Genomic DNA, 17,586 nt, shown 5'->3' with positions numbered 1-17,586 from the left:
TTAGGAAATCTTACTCCTCTACTCATAATTAAGAAGTCCAACTTCTTTGTTCATTAAATTTAACTCTTTAAATTTAACTATCTCAACGGGGATTAAAAATCCATTACTCTATGTGACCCTCAATGGTTCAGGGATACAGCTAGCCGTGGGCTCACAACTCCTTGTGACTCGGAACAACAATTTTCGACTTGCCCATCGAATCATGGTATGAGCGCCTAGCAACATCGCCCCATGATTCCCTAGGTATCACTGATAGTTCCTGCAAGAACCAATAGATTTTGGTTAGCGTACAGTACGGTCCCTTCATCCAAATATCCCGATCGAATCAACAACCATTGGTATATCGAGAGTCGTTCGAGATTCGATAACTATGCAATACATCTTGAAGATCAAATAGTGACATCGCATGTGCTACTAAGAAACCATTTCTTAAATCACATCATGTACTCTGGCCAGAGATTCGTCACACTAATATCTCCTCAGATCGCATAGGATATCCACACTCGCAAGTATGTGGTGAATCCTTGACAACAAAGCATCGACTCCTATATGTGTTGTAACTGTACCCAATGCCGACACCTGATGACCCCAATAGAGTCGGTAAACGAGTCAAAGCATAGTACTAGCATATAGAGTCTCAATGATGTTTCAAGTAGTAAGGACTAATGGTGTACAACCAAAACCGCGGACTTTATCCACTCGATAAGTGATAACCACTTGGAAAGTCCGGATAGGATAGTTCGATCATTCATCGTATGAATATCCATTTGCATGCTTCGAACATCTCTATGTTCCTTACCAATGAAACGTGGTACTCTGCATCGCAAATGCTAGTCTCAAACTCGAGCGATCCTTATCCTTATTATCGGACGGCTCAATCGACTAGGAACAGTTTAGAATATACAGTGACTATAAGATGTGTTTCATGATAGACATCTCCATGTTCTACCACATCTTACATACACTATAGTATATTCAAGGTCTTTATCAAAACAACAATAGTATATCACAATATAACAATATGAAGAAAGATAAAGTCATTGCCATTAATAAAAGTGTAAATTATATTAAACAAAAGATTGTTTATACAAAGAGTCATCAAAGCCCTTAGCCACAAGTTGGCTCACCGGGCACCCACTCTTTCAATCTCCCACTTGCCCTAAAGCCAACTAGTCATACTACGTAGACCCATTGCTTCGCGATGTTTGTCAAATAATGGTCCTGGCAAGGGCTTAGTAAGTGGATCAGCGATATTGTCTGCAGAGGCCACTCTTTCGACAGTGATGTCTCCTCTTTCCACAATCTCCCGGATGATGTGGTATTTCCTCAGTACGTGTTTGGATCTTTGATGAGACCTTGGTTCCTTTGCCTGAGCAACGGCACCCGTGTTGTCACAGTACACCGGGACTGGACCAACAACTTCAGGAATGACGCCCAACTCTTGGACGAAATTCCTCATCCAAACGGCCTTTTTAGCAGCAACTGATGCTGCAATGTATTCTGCCTCAGTGGTGGAATCCGCTGTGGTGTCCTGCTTGGAACTCTTCCAAGAGACAGCACCGCCATTGAGCATGAACACAAATCCAGAGGTTGACTTCGAGTCATCCACGTCACTTTGGAAGCTAGAGTCGGTATAGCCTTCCAATTTTAGTTCTCTCCCTCCATATACCATGAACATATTCTTAGTCCTTCGTAAGTACTTAAGAATGTCCTTCACGGCTTTCCAATGCATTTGACTGGGATTAGCTTGATATCTGCTCGTGACACTCAGAGCAAATGCTACATCCGGTCTGGTAGATATCATCCCATACATGATACTACCTATGGCTGACGCATATGGTACATGTGTCATTTTCTCTATCTCTTCATCCGTCTTGGGACACATAGACTTGGATAGAGAAAATCCATGACACATGGGTAGATGTCCTCTCTTGGACCCATCCATTGAAAACCGTTTCAATATGGTGTCGATGTAGGTTGATTGAGTGAGTCCTATCATTCTCTTAGATCTATCTCTATAGATCTGTATCCCTAGAATATAGGATGACTCACCCAAATCCTTCATCGAGAATCTACCTGATAACCATATCTTTGTTGACTGCAACATCCCTACGTCATTCCCAATGAGTAGGATGTCATCAACATAAAGTACTAAGAATGTCACAGCATCTTTAACTACTTTCTTGTACACGCATGGTTCCTCCGGGTTCTTGATGAAACCAAAATCCTTTATTGTTTCATCAAATTTCTGGTTCCAACTTCTTGATGCTTGTTTTAGACCATAAATTGATCTCTGAAGCTTGCATACCTTATGCTCGCTTCCCATGGATGTGTATCCCTCAGGCTGCGTCATATAGATTTCTTCCTTAATGTCTCCATTAAGAAAAACAGTCTTCACATCCATTTGCCATATCTCATAGTCATACCAAGCAGCTATGGCAATAAGGATTCTTATGGACTTGAACATTGCAACTGGTGAAAAGGTTTCATCATAGTCAACTCCTTGTCTTTGAGTATAACCTTTCGCCACCAATCACGCCTTGTAGGTCAATACCTTACCATCAGGCCCAAGCTTTCTCTTGTAGATCCATTTACACCCTATTGGAACAATTCCATCGGGAGGATCTACTAAAGACCAAACTTGGTTTGTATGCATCGAATCTATTTCCGACTGCATAGCTTCAAGCCATAAATTTGAATCCGCATCAGAAATTGCTTCCTTGAAGTTTCTTGGATCACATCCAACATCGGGTTCATCTTGATCCCCTTCAAGAAGAAGACCATATCGAATAGGAGGTCTAGAAGTCCTCTCGGATCTTCTAGGTACAGGCGTGTCTATCAATGGTTCCTGAGGTGTAGGATCGTTATTTTGTATTTCGGGTTCTTCTCGAATTTCTTCGAGTTCCATCATCTCGCCTTTCTTATCCAATAAGAACTCCTTCTCCAAGAAGGTGGCATTCCTTGAAACAAACACCTTTGTTTTATCAGGATAATAGAAATAATATCCGATTAAATTCTTCGGATACCCTACAAAATAACATAAGCTGGATCGACTATCCAATTTATCTCCCACTGTCCGCTTCACGTAAGCAGGACATCCCCAAATCCTCAAGTACGAATACTTAGGAGCTTTGCCATTCCATAACTCGTATGGTGTTTTGTCCACTGCTTTAGTGTGGACGTTGTTCAACAACAATACCGCCGTTTCAAGCGCATAGCCCCAAAACAAAGGTGGAAGCTCAGTGAAGCTCATCATGGATCGAACCATGTCCAACAAAGTTCGATTACGATGCTCCGATACACCATTAAGCTGTGGTGTCATAGGAGGAGTCCACTGAGAGAGAATCCCATTCTCTTTTAGATAGTCCAAAAACTCGGTACTTAAGTATTCTCCACCTCGATCCGATCGAAGTGCTTTAATATTTTTACCTAGCTTGTTTTCTACTTCAGCCTTGAATTCTTTGAACTTTTCAAATGCTTCAGACTTATATTTCATTAAATATAAATACCCATACCTAGAATAATCATCAGTAAAGGTAATGAAGTAGGTGTGGCCATATTGAGTACCAACTCTAAATGGACCACAAACATCTGTATGGATCAAATCCAACAGATTTTGACTACGCTCAGGTTTCCCCTTAAACGGAGATTTAGTCATTTTTCCTTTCAGGCAGGATTCACAAGTAGGTAGAGAGTTAATATCAGACATATCAAACATGCCCTCTCCCACTAGCTTGTTCATCCTCCTTGAGAAAATATGACCTAGCCTAGCATGCCAAAGGTTTGCCGGGTTTTGGCTATCGATTTTCCTTTTGTTTGTTGTTGCCGGTTTATCAACATAATTTATTGGAACGTCTTTTAGTTTTAAGTTGTATAGATCGTTTTCAAGTTGTCCATTTCCAATCAAACATTCATTCTTGTAAATATTGCAAATCCCATTCACAAAATTGCAAGAATAACCATCTCTATCAAGCATAGAAACAGAAATAATGTTTTTAATCAAATCCGGAACAAATAAAACATCTCTCAAAAGTAACTTAAAACCGTTCTGCAAAAATAAATAAACATCTCCCACAGCTTTAGCTTCAACTCTGGAACCATTTCCGAGCCTCAGCTGGGTCTCACCCATTCTAAGCCTGCGACTTCTTGTCATCACCTGCAAATCATTGCAAATGTGAGATCCACATCCGGTATCCAATACCCAAGAAGTAGTATTAAGTGAAACATTTATTTCAATATAGAACATACCCTTCGCAGTTCGCAACTGCTCTAGATATTCCTTGCAGTTACGCTTCCAATGACCGGGCTTCTTGCAGTAATGGCAAACATCCTTGGACTTTTCCATGTTTGAAGCCTTTGTCTTGTACTTCTTCTCTGGTTCGATTTTCTTGGGTGGGGCAGAACGTTTCTTACCCTTTGTACTTGGCCCCTTCTTAGCAGAAGAAGAGGAGCCCACCAAGAAAGCCGGTTTATCCTTCTTTAATGTGGATTCATATGTCACAAGCATATTGACCATCTCTTCAAGGGAGGCCTCTATCTTGTTCATATTGAAATTCACCACAAATCCGTCAAACAAAGAAGGAAGAGACAGAAGTAGTAAGTCCACGTTGAGTTCATGCTCCAACACCAAATCAAGGGTTACCAACTTCTGTATGAGCCAAATCACTCGTACCCCATGATCACGGACCGAAGTCCCTTCACGCATGCGACACGTCATTAGCTCCTTTACAGTAGCGAACCTTTCAGCCCTCGATTGAGCCCCAAAAGTTCCTTGAGTTGTACGTGAATGTCAGCAGCATTCACGGTGTCCTCAAATCGCCTCTGGAGTTCATCAGACATCGAGGCTTGCATATAGCATTTGGCCTTGATATCATGTTCCCACCATGTATCAAGTTTGGCTAACTCTTCCGGACTTATGTCAGCTGGTGCTTCCTTCGGAGGAGATTTTTCTAACACGTAGAGCATCTTCTCCGAAGTCAAGACAATCTTCAACTTACGGAACCATTCCGTATAGTTTGCGCCAGTCAACTTATTTTGTTCGAGGATCGAGAAAAGTGGATTACGCGAATTCATCTTTATGAAATACTGAAAAGAAACAGACAAATATCAATGATTGTTTAAGCAATTTACTAAGACATAAAATAGGCGAAATTTATTTTATGAATCTCACTCTCACTATTTTAACGATTTCACTACCCTCTAGTGAAAACGGGAAACTGTTTTCCTTATTGAGAACATGGAGTCCAATTGACAAACTATGGTCCCGAATAATATCAGCCAACCATAATTTTCAAAAGGTAGAGCCCAATTGCTTCCAAAGCAACCTCCACGTTTTTACCTCATGTCCAATAAGGGCCCAATAATATGACGCCGTTTATTGTGACATGTCAAGATGACCCATCAATATTAAGTTGTGATGGACGGTCGCCATGTGGATCCCCCAATAATATGAGCCGATCCCATGGGAGTTCCACCCAACTTACAACATGCGTCGATCCAATGTACAGCTTTCCGACGAACGGGCCCCCCCAATAATATGAGCCGGACCGTATCCGCGGGTAGCATCTCATACATTGATCGTTGATGGAAGGTAGGAACATTTAAACAAATTTAAATTTCCTTTATTTATCTTGATATCAATTTTAAATCATATTTAAAATGAGGGATTTTAATTTTGAAAATTTGTCTCATCATTTTTAAAATTTTGTATGCTTGTCGGATTCACACAATTTTGTCTAAAACATGCATACAACTATAATATCACATATTATATAGGATGATCGATTCCATTTCTAATCGACCTGTGGTTGCCAATCACGAGTCTTAGTCCAATCCTAGGTAATATGCAGTATGCAATGCAATCCTATTACATTTTGCTTCCAATTTACATTTCTTCTGTCTTTATTGACTGCTGGGCCCACCACCGTCTTCAAATCTTCATCTCCCACTAAATCTAATGTATTTACAATAAATAACAATGACAAGTAGGGGATACATTTTTAAGGGGTGGGAACGGGCCATAAACCAAGCCCACTTTTATTACATATGACAATTCATATTGGGCCATAAACCAGGCCCATTAATAAATCCAACAACAATAAAAACAAATGTAAATTCCTAACATACACCTACAAAATTGGTCATGGCAATCGATCATCCTTATCCAATAACATTTAATTCAAAATTAATTTATTGGATAACATGCAATGACAATTTAAATTTAAAAGGATAAAATCATATTTCATATATAAAATCTTATTTTACATACAAAATCATATTTTATCTTTTTATCAAATAAAATCATATTTTATCTATAAAATCCAATTTTATTCATAAAATCATATTTTACTCAATATTTCCATAAGATCATATCTTATCATCAATTGTACCAAAAATAATTAATTTCAAAATTCAATTTAACGGATAAAATATTTAAATTTTCCAAAAATTCAAATTTATCCAAAAATCAATTTTAAAATTTTCGGACTCGAACAATTCGATCCGACGCCTCGTGGACCAATCAAAAACAATTTTCGATCGGACCAAAAATAGAATTTTAACATATTAAAATTTAATTTAAAATTAAAAAAAAATAATTTTCCGCGGGCCGCCCGAGACATTCCCGGGCAGCCCGCGCCCTAATGGGGTCGGGCCGGGCAGCCCGGCTGCCCCTAGGGCAGCGACGATCGCTGCCCCCCCCCCCCGGCAGCGATCCAATCGCTGCCCGGGTTTTTGCCCGAATTTTTTTTTTATTTTTAAAATATTTATTTTGTTTCAAAAACCGAGGCTTAAAAATTTTTGTACAATCGATTAATTTAATCGCTTGATCTGAGCAACCTGACTCTGATACCACTGTTGGAGAACGCGGCGATCAGATCAATCAGGATTGATACCCGGTGCAGCGAAAGTTTAAAAATTTATATGGAACGATTCCATAATGGGTATCAAAACCTTACGATTAAATTGTGTGTGTAAAAATTAAATAACGATTATAAATTTTTACCTCCAATCTCGAAGCGAGATTATGGACACCAACAGATTGCTCTGCTCTTGTTGAATATCCCTGGAACTGATGGACGAACTGTTCTTCAATCAGGTCCACGAACGGATATTTAATCCCTCTGATAGATTGCACTAGAAAATCTATCAGAAGTTTCTACGAAGAGATTAACGAATTTGATCCGTTAAACCAGACTGCAATTCAAAATTCACAGACTGGATTTTCCGAGCAGAAGGGAGAAAGGGGGCGGCCACTACTGAGAGAAAAATAGGGTTTTTTCGAAAATTGTGACCTGTTGTGTGTAATTTCTGTACTGCAATAACTTATTTATAATGTAGGCCACTAACAGCTTAGGGCCCATTAGTCATAAGTTCAAGCCCGACAAGCAAAGCCCGTATGTTCAGAAATTAATATAAAATTCATCATGACTCCGATTGATAAAACGATTTCACCAATGTGCACAGAAACCATTTCTGCACCTTTTAAAGTCAAGATAAATTTTTCTGAATCCGAATTCAGTGATTTCCAAAAATGTCCATCCCTATGTCATTTTAGGAAATCTTACTCCTCTACTCATAATTAAGAAGTCCAACTTTTTTGTTCATTAAATTTAACTCTTTAAATTTAACTATCTCAACGGGGATTAAAAATCCATTACTCTGTGTGACCCTCAATGGTTCAGGGATACAGCTAGCCGTGGGCTCACAACTCCTTGTGACTCGGAACAACAATTTCCGACTTGCCCATCGAATCATGGTATGAGCGCCTAGCAACATCGCCCCATGATTCCCTAGGTATCACTGATAGTGCCTGCAAGAACCAATAGATTTTGGTTAGCGTACAGTACGGTCCCTTCATCCAAATATCCCGATCGAATCAACAACCATTGGTATATCGAGAGTCGTTCGAGATTCGATAACTATGCAATACATCTTGAAGATCAAATAGTGACATCGCATGTGCTACTAAGAAACCATTTCTTAAATCACATCATGTACTCTGGCCAGAGATTCGTCACACTAATATCTCCTCAGATCGCATAGGATATCCACACTCGCAAGTATGTGGTGAATCCTTGACAACAAAGCATCGACTCCTATATGTGTTGTAACTGTACCCAATGCCGACACCTGATGACCCCAATAGAGTCGGTAAACGAGTCAAAGCATAGTACTAGCATATAGAGTCTCAATGATGTTTCAAGTAGTAAGGACTAATGGTGTACAACCAAAACCGCGGACTTTATCCACTCGATAAGTGATAACCACTTGGAAAGTCCGGATAGGGTAGTTCGATCATTCATCGTATGAATATCCATTTGCATGCTTCGAACATCTCTATGTTTCTTACCAATGAAACGTGGTACTCTGCATCGCAAATGCTAGTCTCAAACTCGAGCGATCCTTATCCTTATTATCGGACGGCTCAATCGACTAGGAACAGTTTAGAATATACAGTGACTATAAGATGTGTTTCATGATAGACATCTCCATGTTCTACCACATCTTACATATACTATAGTATATTCAAGGTCTTTATCAAAACAACAGTAGTATATCACAATATAACAATATGAAAAAAGATAAAGTCATTGCCATTAATAAAAGTGTAAATTATATTAAACAAAAGATTGTTTATACAAAGAGTCATCAAAGCCCTTAGCCACAAGTTGGCTCACCGGGCACCCACTCTTTCACCCTCTTCTCCCTTCGAGTTTCTCGCCATTATCGTGCGTCATCGAAGAAGGATATCGTCATCCGGCGAAGGTTGATTAGTGCTTGGAGATCTCGATTATAGTTGGAATTGCAAGTGTTAAAACTGAAGAAAGAGGAACAAGTAATTGGCGATGAAAATATTCATCATTTTCTGTTGGAAGGAAAAATTAAATTGTTCTGTACAATGCAAAGCTCCTGTCCTATTTATATGTACAAAGAAACGCTAAAACTCAAACACGCTTTAGTTATTTATATATTTCCCAAACTCAACACTCCCCCTCAAGCTTGGAATAAGTGACATATCCCAAGCTTGGACAATAAATATAAATGCTGCTGCTTGCCCAAGGCTTTAGTAAACAGATCAGTTGGTTGTTCTTTCGTAGTAATGTGCGAAGTTTTGATTAACTTTTCACGAATCTTCTCTCGAACCAAGTAACAATCAATTTCTATATGTTTCGTTCTTTCGTGAAACATCGGATTTGCAGCAATGTGCATCGCAGCTGTACTATCACAATACAAATCCACAGGTTGTGCTAACTGAATTCCCATGTCACGCAGAACTCCAACTATCCACACTACTTCACATGTTACATTGGTCATCGCCCTGTATTCTGCCTCCGCAGACGATCTTGAGACTGTCGTTTGCTTCTTTGTTTTCCAGGATACCAAAGACTCTCCAAGTTTAATGCAATAACCTGTAATTGATCTTCTAGTCATAGGACATGTTCCCCAATCAGAATCACAAAATGCCGATAATTCAAGTTTACTGGCTGCTGATAATAAAATCCCTTGGCCTGGTGTTGATTTTAAGTATCTCAACACCTTTGTTGCTGCATCCATATGAGAAGCCTTTGGGCTCTTCAGAAATTGACTCAAGGTTTGCACCGCAAAACAAATATCTGGTCTAGTAACCGTGAGATATATAAGACGACCAACCAATCTTCTATAAGAACTTGGATCATCCAACAAAGGATCAACCGTATCTTCTTGACCAGAGCTATCATCAAACTCCTTAGATGTAAATCTGACATTTTGCTCCATGGGAGTATCACTAACCTTTGAACCCAATAGCCCTGCATCTGTTATAAGTTCTAAGGCATATTTTCGTTGGTTCAAACAGATTCCATGCTTTGATCTAGCCACTTCGATACCTAGAAAATATTTCAAAGTTCCCAAATCCTTAATCTTGATATTGGAATGTAAATGCTTCTTCAGAGTAATGATTGAATCCTCATGATTTCCTGTTATGACTATGTCATCAACATTGACCAACAACAGTGTGATGAATGTGACATTTTTCTTAACAAACAAGGAATGATCATGAGAAGACTGCTGAAAACCAGCTTCTGTCACAATAGAAGCAAATTTGATATTCCACTGTCGTGATGCTTGCCTAAAACCATATAAGGATTTCACCAACTTACACACTTTGGGCTTCGCAAACTCCCCCTCACTTCGAATTCCCTTATGAGACTCCCCCTGAATTCGAAGACCAGGAGGTAAGACCATATATATCTCCTCATCAAGATCACCTTGAAGAAAGGCATTGGTGACATCCCTTTAATATAAAGGCCAACAAAAGATTGTAGCCACACTAAGCAAGCAACGGACAGTGGTAAGCTTAGCAACCGGGGAAAAAGTATCATGAAAATCAACACCAAAAAGCTGCGTATAACCCTTAGCCACAAGCCGGGCTTTAAATCTATCCACACGACCATCAGCATGATACTTAATTTTGTAAACCCATTTATTTCCAATAGGGATCTTACCAGGTGGCAAATCAACTATCTCCCAAGTATGATTATTAGTCAAAGCGAGCAACTCATGATCCATAGCTTGTATCCAATGAGGATCAAGCAATGCTTCTTGGTAGGTGGAAGGTTCTTTGTTAGCAGAAATGGACGTGAGAAAAGCTTTATAAGAAGGAGAAATATGAGAGTAAGAAAGATAATTGGAAATAGAATGGGGCAAAGTAGAACAAATGAAATCCTGAGTCCAAAGAGGCGGCTTAGGAACTCGGGTGGAACGGCGAGGGGAAAGTGGAGGCAAAGTGGAGGGAGGAACAGAAGGAATAGGTAGGGATGCAGAGGGCTGGACATGGTCAAGCAAAACAGGAGCATCCTCAGGAAATATGGGAGAAGAAGGAGCAGACTGTGCAAAAGGAAAAATAGTCTAAAAAAAATGAACATCTCTGGAAACAAAGAATTTGTGTGTGCTAAGATTCTGTAGCTTATATCCCTTTTGAGTGGGAGAATACCCAAGAAAGACGCAAGCAGCAGCTCGAGGAGAAAATTTGTCACCTCGAGGAAGAGTAGAAGCATAACACAAACAGCCGAAGACCCTAAGTTGAGAATAAGAAGGTGAATGACCAGTTAAGACTTCAAATGGAGTCTTATTCGATAAAAGAGGTGTTGGAGTACGATTGATAAGATAGACAAAAGTGAGAACACAATCTCCCCAATATTTATGTGGAAGAGAAACTTGAAACTTCAAAGAACGAGCAATATTGAGAATATGACGATGTTTGCGTTCAACAAGCCCATTTTGTTGAGGTGTATATGGGCAAGAACTTTGGTGAATTATCCCCAAGGACAAGAATAGCTTTTACATTCTCTTTGAAAAAATTCGTTGGCATTATCAGTTCGAATATTGTTGATAGTGGTAGAAAATTGATTACGAATGAGAGCCAGAAAGCCTTTTATTTTAGAAAGCATATCTAACTTGGAATGCATGAGGTATACCCGAGTGCTTCTCGTGTAATCATCCACTATAGTAAGAAAATATCTCTCCCCATTATATGTTGGATTATGAAAAGGACCCCATACATCCATGTGAACTAGCTGGAAAATATGACTAGAATCACTGGATCGTTTGGAAGGAAATGAAACACGAGTTTGTTTGGAAATAGGACAAACAGAACAATGTTGCAAATCAAAATGAGATGACATAAATGGCAATAAACGCATTCGAGTTACAGATATATGGCCAAGTCTTTGATGCCAAAGAGTGTCTTTATTGACATCATTACAAATTGTATTATTTACTGCAGATAGTAAAGAAGTACAAGGTGGAAGAACTAAGTATTTTGATGAAGAACTAAGATTGCCAGCAGAAGGTTGGAAACTCAAACAATTGAGGAAGTATAGACCATTTTTCTCTCTACCAATCCCCAGGATCCTCCCACTTGATAGGGCCTGAAATACACACAAATGGGGATAGAATGTGACAAAGCAGTGATGAGCTTTAGTGAACTTAGAAACAGAAAGTAGATTATATTGAAACTCAGGGACAAACAGGACATTGGATAGGGATATGGATTCATTTAAAACAACAGTGCCTATACGAGTGACCTTGGTGGAACTACCATTTGGCAATTGAATTGACCCTGTTGTATCAGCATAGGATCTAGAGTTGCATAGCAAACTTTGTTGGCCAACCATATGATCATTTGCACCTGTGTCAATAATCCATTGAGAATCTAAACTGTTGGCACAAGAGGAATGATTACCTGCCATATTTGCAGAGACAATGTTCTCATGATTCTCCATATGATCCTTTTCCAGAAGCTTCAATATAGCAGCATATTGATCAGCAGTAAAAAATGTGCCTGCCAATTGGGAGGAGCTAGGTGGTTTTTCTTCCTCAGATTTAGCCACAGAAACATTAGCTTTCCCAAACTGCCTACCACGTTCCATTCCATCCTTACCAGGTCTTGAATTATGTCCTTTACCTGATCCTTTATGCAATCTGTGTCCAAGAGGATATCCTATCAATCTGTAGCAATTCTCCTTATTATGTCCAGGCCAATTGCAATGTTCACAGCGAACATTGCTCTTTCTTTTATCTTGAGCAGAGTAAAAGACAGATATCGGGAGGTCAGGAGATACACTAGATAGATTGCGATGCGACTCTTCTTGTGAGATAATTGCAAATGCATGACTGACAGTTGGAAGTGGATTCATCATCAAAACATGACTACGAATCAAAGCATAACTCTCATTCAGTCCCATAAGGAATTGAAGTAACTTGTGTTGCTGCTCATACTCAAAAAATTTCATTGCAGATTCACACTTACACGACGGCAATGTCACCATAGAAGAATACTCATCCCACAGTTGTCTAAGTTTCGAGTAATAGACTGAAATCGTACTATTACCTTGAACCAGACGTCCAATATCTCGATGAAGTGTGAAGATCCTCGATCCGTTTACTTTGTCAAATCTTTCCCGTAGATCTTCCCATACTATCAGCGCCTCTGTTGAATACACAATTCCAGCAAATATCTCCTTAGAAACAGAGTTCATAATCCATGATAGAACGATCGCATTACACCTTTCCCACTGCAATAAGGTGTCCGATTCAGGATCTGGCTTCTTACAACTTCCATTGATGAATGCGATCTTATTTTTAGCGCGAAGCGCAATTAACATTGCACGACTCCAGATTCCGTAATTCTCAGTCCCGATCAAGTGTTCATTGATCAAATTGAGTCCTGGTGTATCAGATGGATTTATGTAGAGCGGATCCGCAGCATCAAAACCTCCTTGCTCTGATACCATGTTAAAACTGAAGAAAGAGGAACAAGTAATTGGTGATGAAAATATTCATCATTTTCTGTTGGAAGGAAAAATTAAATTGTTCTGTACAATGCAAAGCTCCTGTCCTATTTATATGTACAAAGAAACGCTAAAACTCAAACACGCTTTAGTTATTTATATATGTGTTGGACGGCCCATAGTTGGCCTCACCCGTCCCATAATTGGGCCACCCATTTAATTTGATCTCCATGTTTCAGTCAATTCATTTCTGGACGTGCGAGGGGTGTGTTGGTGTGTTTAGTTTGTCCCACATCGGTTGGATGAATTGCCTGGGAGTTTAATATATAGGCTTGGACAAACCTCCCCTCTTGAGCTAGCTTTTGAGGTGAGTTAGATTCAAGTTTCATTTCTAACAGCAAGGCTTCAGCTCGGTGTGGCACGACCAAACTTCTCGATTTCCCAGTCACGATACTCTTTAAATTTCCACTCGAATCTTGTTTAGTTTTTCATTTTTACCTTGTAAAAGTAGTGTAACCTCTTGCAAGGTATGGTTAATTTTTTTGAATTTATTTGGAATTAAATTTGAAAGTTGCCTTGTAAAAATAAAATAAAATTTGAAAGTTCAGATTTATTTAATTAGGATTTACGAATTTTAGTTTTAAATAAATGGATATTTGGATGTTTGGATATTACTGAATTTTCACTTTCTCTTCCTTTTGTTGCTAGTGATAACTTTTTCTATAAATTTTTTGTCTTCAACAGTTTGCTCAAGTTCTTCACCTTCTTTCATTTGTACACTATTATTTGGCATTAAATTTTTCACAAAGCTCTTGGAAAGAACGAATTACCTTTTTCTTTTCATGTTTAGATACATTGTTTTTTAGGGTTTATTTGTGGAATTTTGTTGTTTTGTGGTGGTTGATTAATTGCTCTAGTTTTTTTGTGATGGTATTAACCCAAATATTGTTTAATGTGTTGTTCAACATTTGCAAAACTGCTTCCAAGGCTAGAGTGGAAGTAATGGGTTTTATCTATTATTTTATTTGTCAGCCTCTAAGCAAGATGCACAAAATTTTTCAATAACATCTGTCACTGACTCTCCTATGTTGCAGTATGATGGACGAGGTTCTATTTTTGCTTGGTTTCCATCAAGCCTACGATTTTCAGCCACCAACTCTCCTGATCGTGGATGCCCATTCTCAGGTCTACAATATTTTTTGAAAATTTTAATCTATAGTACTTTGAGATAGAGATGCGTAATTAGTTTATTTTTTTATCAGCTAGATAAATATATGTTATCTTTTCTGCACAATCTATTTCATTTTCCTCGAAATCTCGCTGGTCACCGCCGCATTAGGTCCACAAAATAGGCAACATGCCTTCTCTCCTTTGTGATGTTAATTAAAAAAATAAGACAATGTGAAGAAAGTCGAGAGCAAATCCATTTTTCATATTTTTTTGTTATGTAGTATTGTTGTGTTTCCTTAATCTTTTGTTAAATACCGATTCAAAACCATTTAGCCATTGCTTTGAAATTGATTAGAATTGTGTTTATGGTATTTGAATATTCTGAAACAGTTCCTGCTTTTTAGTTGATTTCAGCAGTGTTTGGAAATATTCCCGCAAGCGACCACCGCCAACCGTCATCAACAACTACAAGTTTAGATCCAGCTTGGTTGCTGCCCATTTTTGTGAGGTGCTGGATACCATAAAATGATTATCAAATGCTTTGAATTTAATTAATTTTCAACTCATTTATGATACTATATTGATGTATTAATGTTTTTTTATGTTGTAGGTTATACCGTCGGTCGACTTCAAGGTATTTTTTGACGATATTATAATTTCAAGTTTTCGGTACATCCTTACATTTTAAGTTTTGTCTTCACCTTTACATTTCTGAAAGCTTAACCTTTACATTTCTTTTTTTTAAACTGACTCTGGTATCCACCCTTATATCGAAGTTCCTAAATTTTTGCATCCATCTGAATTATGATAGAACATCAGCAACTCTCTTTTTTCGGTAGGTGATAAGGTTTCTATATAATTTAATCATTCGACTTGAAGCACATTGCATGTTTTCTGCATTTTAGTGGATGATATTGGAGCTTATTTTGTCTTGTTTTGTTTGTCTAGTTATCATGATCATTTACCTTCCATATTGAGATTAATTGTGGTGGATTTGTTTAATTCAATGGCGTATTTATTTAGTATGGTTTCATAAAAAAAATTGTAATGTCCCTGATATTTATTTGGATTTGGACTCTTTGTTTGTGCATTTGATCTTCCGTGGTGGATTTGTTTAATTCATTACTTTTTATGCATTTGATCTTTCGTGGCTAATTTAGATTAGCCACGATTATTTTCATTTTCGTGGCTAATTTATCTACGGTTTTGGCCGTCGCTAAATCCAAAATTCTTTGTAGTGTGTGTTTGTTTATGATAAATTAATGCATTGTGTTTATTTTAGATATGTTTTTTTAAATCTAATTGACGGGAACATTATTTCAATTTTCTTGTGTTATGATTAATAGAATTTGTTGCTTGATAACCATAACAAAATCTTCAAGGTTTAGTTGACGTAGATGATGTGAGAATCAATTATATAATTCACTTTGTTAATTAGAGTCAAAAAGTAAAATTATTTGTTTTATTTTATGTTTTGGTTGTAGCCGAAAAATCTATTAATCATAGAAATCAAAGTATATGATGCAAGTCAATGAGATACTTTAAATAGAAAAGAATCAACTTTCTCTTCAAAATGTGGTTGGAACCGACAAAATCAGTGTAAATGGACGAGTATTATCATCGTGTTAACATCTTGCCACGATTTCCACCAACTACAATCAATACCAATCGGGTTTTGTGGGTTTTATAATCGTGAACATATCTATTTGAGTAGGCTTTGTGTTGTGTTTTTTGTTTATTTTGTTGTTTATTGTTTGCATTCTTAGAATATTCACACTGCATTTACTTGAATTAATGAATGATGCACGCTTTTCCTTTTATTGTGTTGTAAAGAAATTCAAAAAAAAATTGTGATTAGAACTGAATACATTTAACTTCAGCAAATTGTTCATCATTTTTATTTCCATTGAAGGATTTTCATATAGAAGAAAGTACTTTATTTAGGTACATCTAAATCTCATGAAAAACTATAATTATATTCTACATTCATCACGTTCACATATCATTTCATTGATTTCTCTTATGGAGACAGAAAAGCATAAGACCCTCTAACAATCACGATATTGAAGTGGTAAGAAACATCATTTATACAACACTAAATCTTTTAATATCAAATTCCACTTTACAATAGATCATCATAAAACAATTGAGGTTGTATTTGCAGTTCTATAACCACTACAAATCAACGGAGACAACAACATCCCATACCATCACGTAAGGTAACGTTAGTTGAATGCTTAAATTAATGTAGTTAATATATTTATAATACCAAGTTGCGTTATTTCAATACATGTCAAACTGACTTTTTTGTGAATTTTTCATCACTTATTATATATTTCAGTATGTATGTTTGGAAAATTTTTAAAAAACCATAAGTTACTTCATTCAAATAAATAATATCTCTTGCATTTTACTGAAAAAAGTAAAACATTTTATTTTAAATATTGCAAACTGAAATAATTGTTTGTTTACTTATTCTTAAAACAATTGGGAAATTTATGATGCATTTTCTACATTTACAGCAAGTGGATATAGCTTCAGATTATTTGATTTTGTGGAAATTCGCATGGGCGAGGAATGCAAGGTTCCGGTTTTACTGATACAATTTACATTTTCTTCCTACCTAAGGAGATTGACACATAATCGTTCTTTAGTGAGATGATGATTATAAAAATTTAAAGATGTCTTCTAAACAATCTACTATTATTGTAAATTTAAGTTTTTCATCCTTGTAGATCGAAGGACTTTTTAGTATGTTAGTTGTTGATAGTGATTGAAAAAAAAAAACAAAAAATCTTCAACAATCGTGTTTGAGAAGACGTTTATCACTCATATCCCATTTCATACGTATGCTACTATATATATGTTCGTCTACATTGGATACTAATTTACTAAAGGTGTTGTATTGATAGCGAATTTTTGTGTTCATTATTGCTGGATATTCACCTGTTTAAGAAATTTAGGTATGTTGATTTGTACTAGATACAGAACTTACGTCATGAGTGATCCTTATGTGCGTTCAACATTATTACGACTGTTAATATCCCAACCATATTAGTTTATATTTCCAATCTCAGTATAATTTTATATCATATCACACTTATTATTACACATGTTATGCTTAATATTTATGTACAAACGTCGC

The 17,586-nt window shown here is 37.3% G+C and overlaps 2 protein-coding genes across 5 annotated transcripts in view; one reads left to right on the top strand and one right to left on the bottom strand.

Annotated features, from left to right (window-relative positions):
* Positions 1–15,656, top strand: part of LOC140887001 (transmembrane 9 superfamily member 1-like) — a 29,290-nt gene extending 13,634 nt beyond the window's left edge. The window contains exons 13-15 of one of the 4 annotated variants that reach the window (XR_012151745.1): positions 14,366–14,456; positions 14,859–14,949; positions 15,052–15,656. The gene's annotated coding sequence lies outside the window, so the exon portion shown is untranslated. Of the gene's footprint in view, positions 1–14,365; positions 14,825–14,845; positions 14,950–15,051 lie in introns of those variants that run through there. The other 3 variants (XR_012151744.1, XR_012151743.1, XM_073293984.1) reach the window with 3 other exon arrangements.
* LOC140889155 (uncharacterized) lies at positions 10,276–13,274 on the bottom strand. Its single transcript, XM_073296863.1, has 2 exons — positions 11,457–13,274; positions 10,276–10,866 (listed from the first exon to the last, which is right to left on the bottom strand). Exons 1-2 carry the CDS (start codon positions 13,272–13,274, stop codon positions 10,276–10,278), a joined length of 2,409 nt encoding a protein of 802 aa, XP_073152964.1.
* Positions 15,657–17,586: the final 1,930 nt, after the last annotated feature.

Source organism: Henckelia pumila, chromosome 3, assembly GCF_033568475.1.
Source record: "Henckelia pumila isolate YLH828 chromosome 3, ASM3356847v2, whole genome shotgun sequence".
NCBI classification, from domain to species: domain Eukaryota; kingdom Viridiplantae; phylum Streptophyta; class Magnoliopsida; order Lamiales; family Gesneriaceae; genus Henckelia; species Henckelia pumila.
The sequence above is the reverse complement of the archived record's forward strand: the minus strand, read 5'-3'. Positions and strand labels throughout refer to the sequence as shown.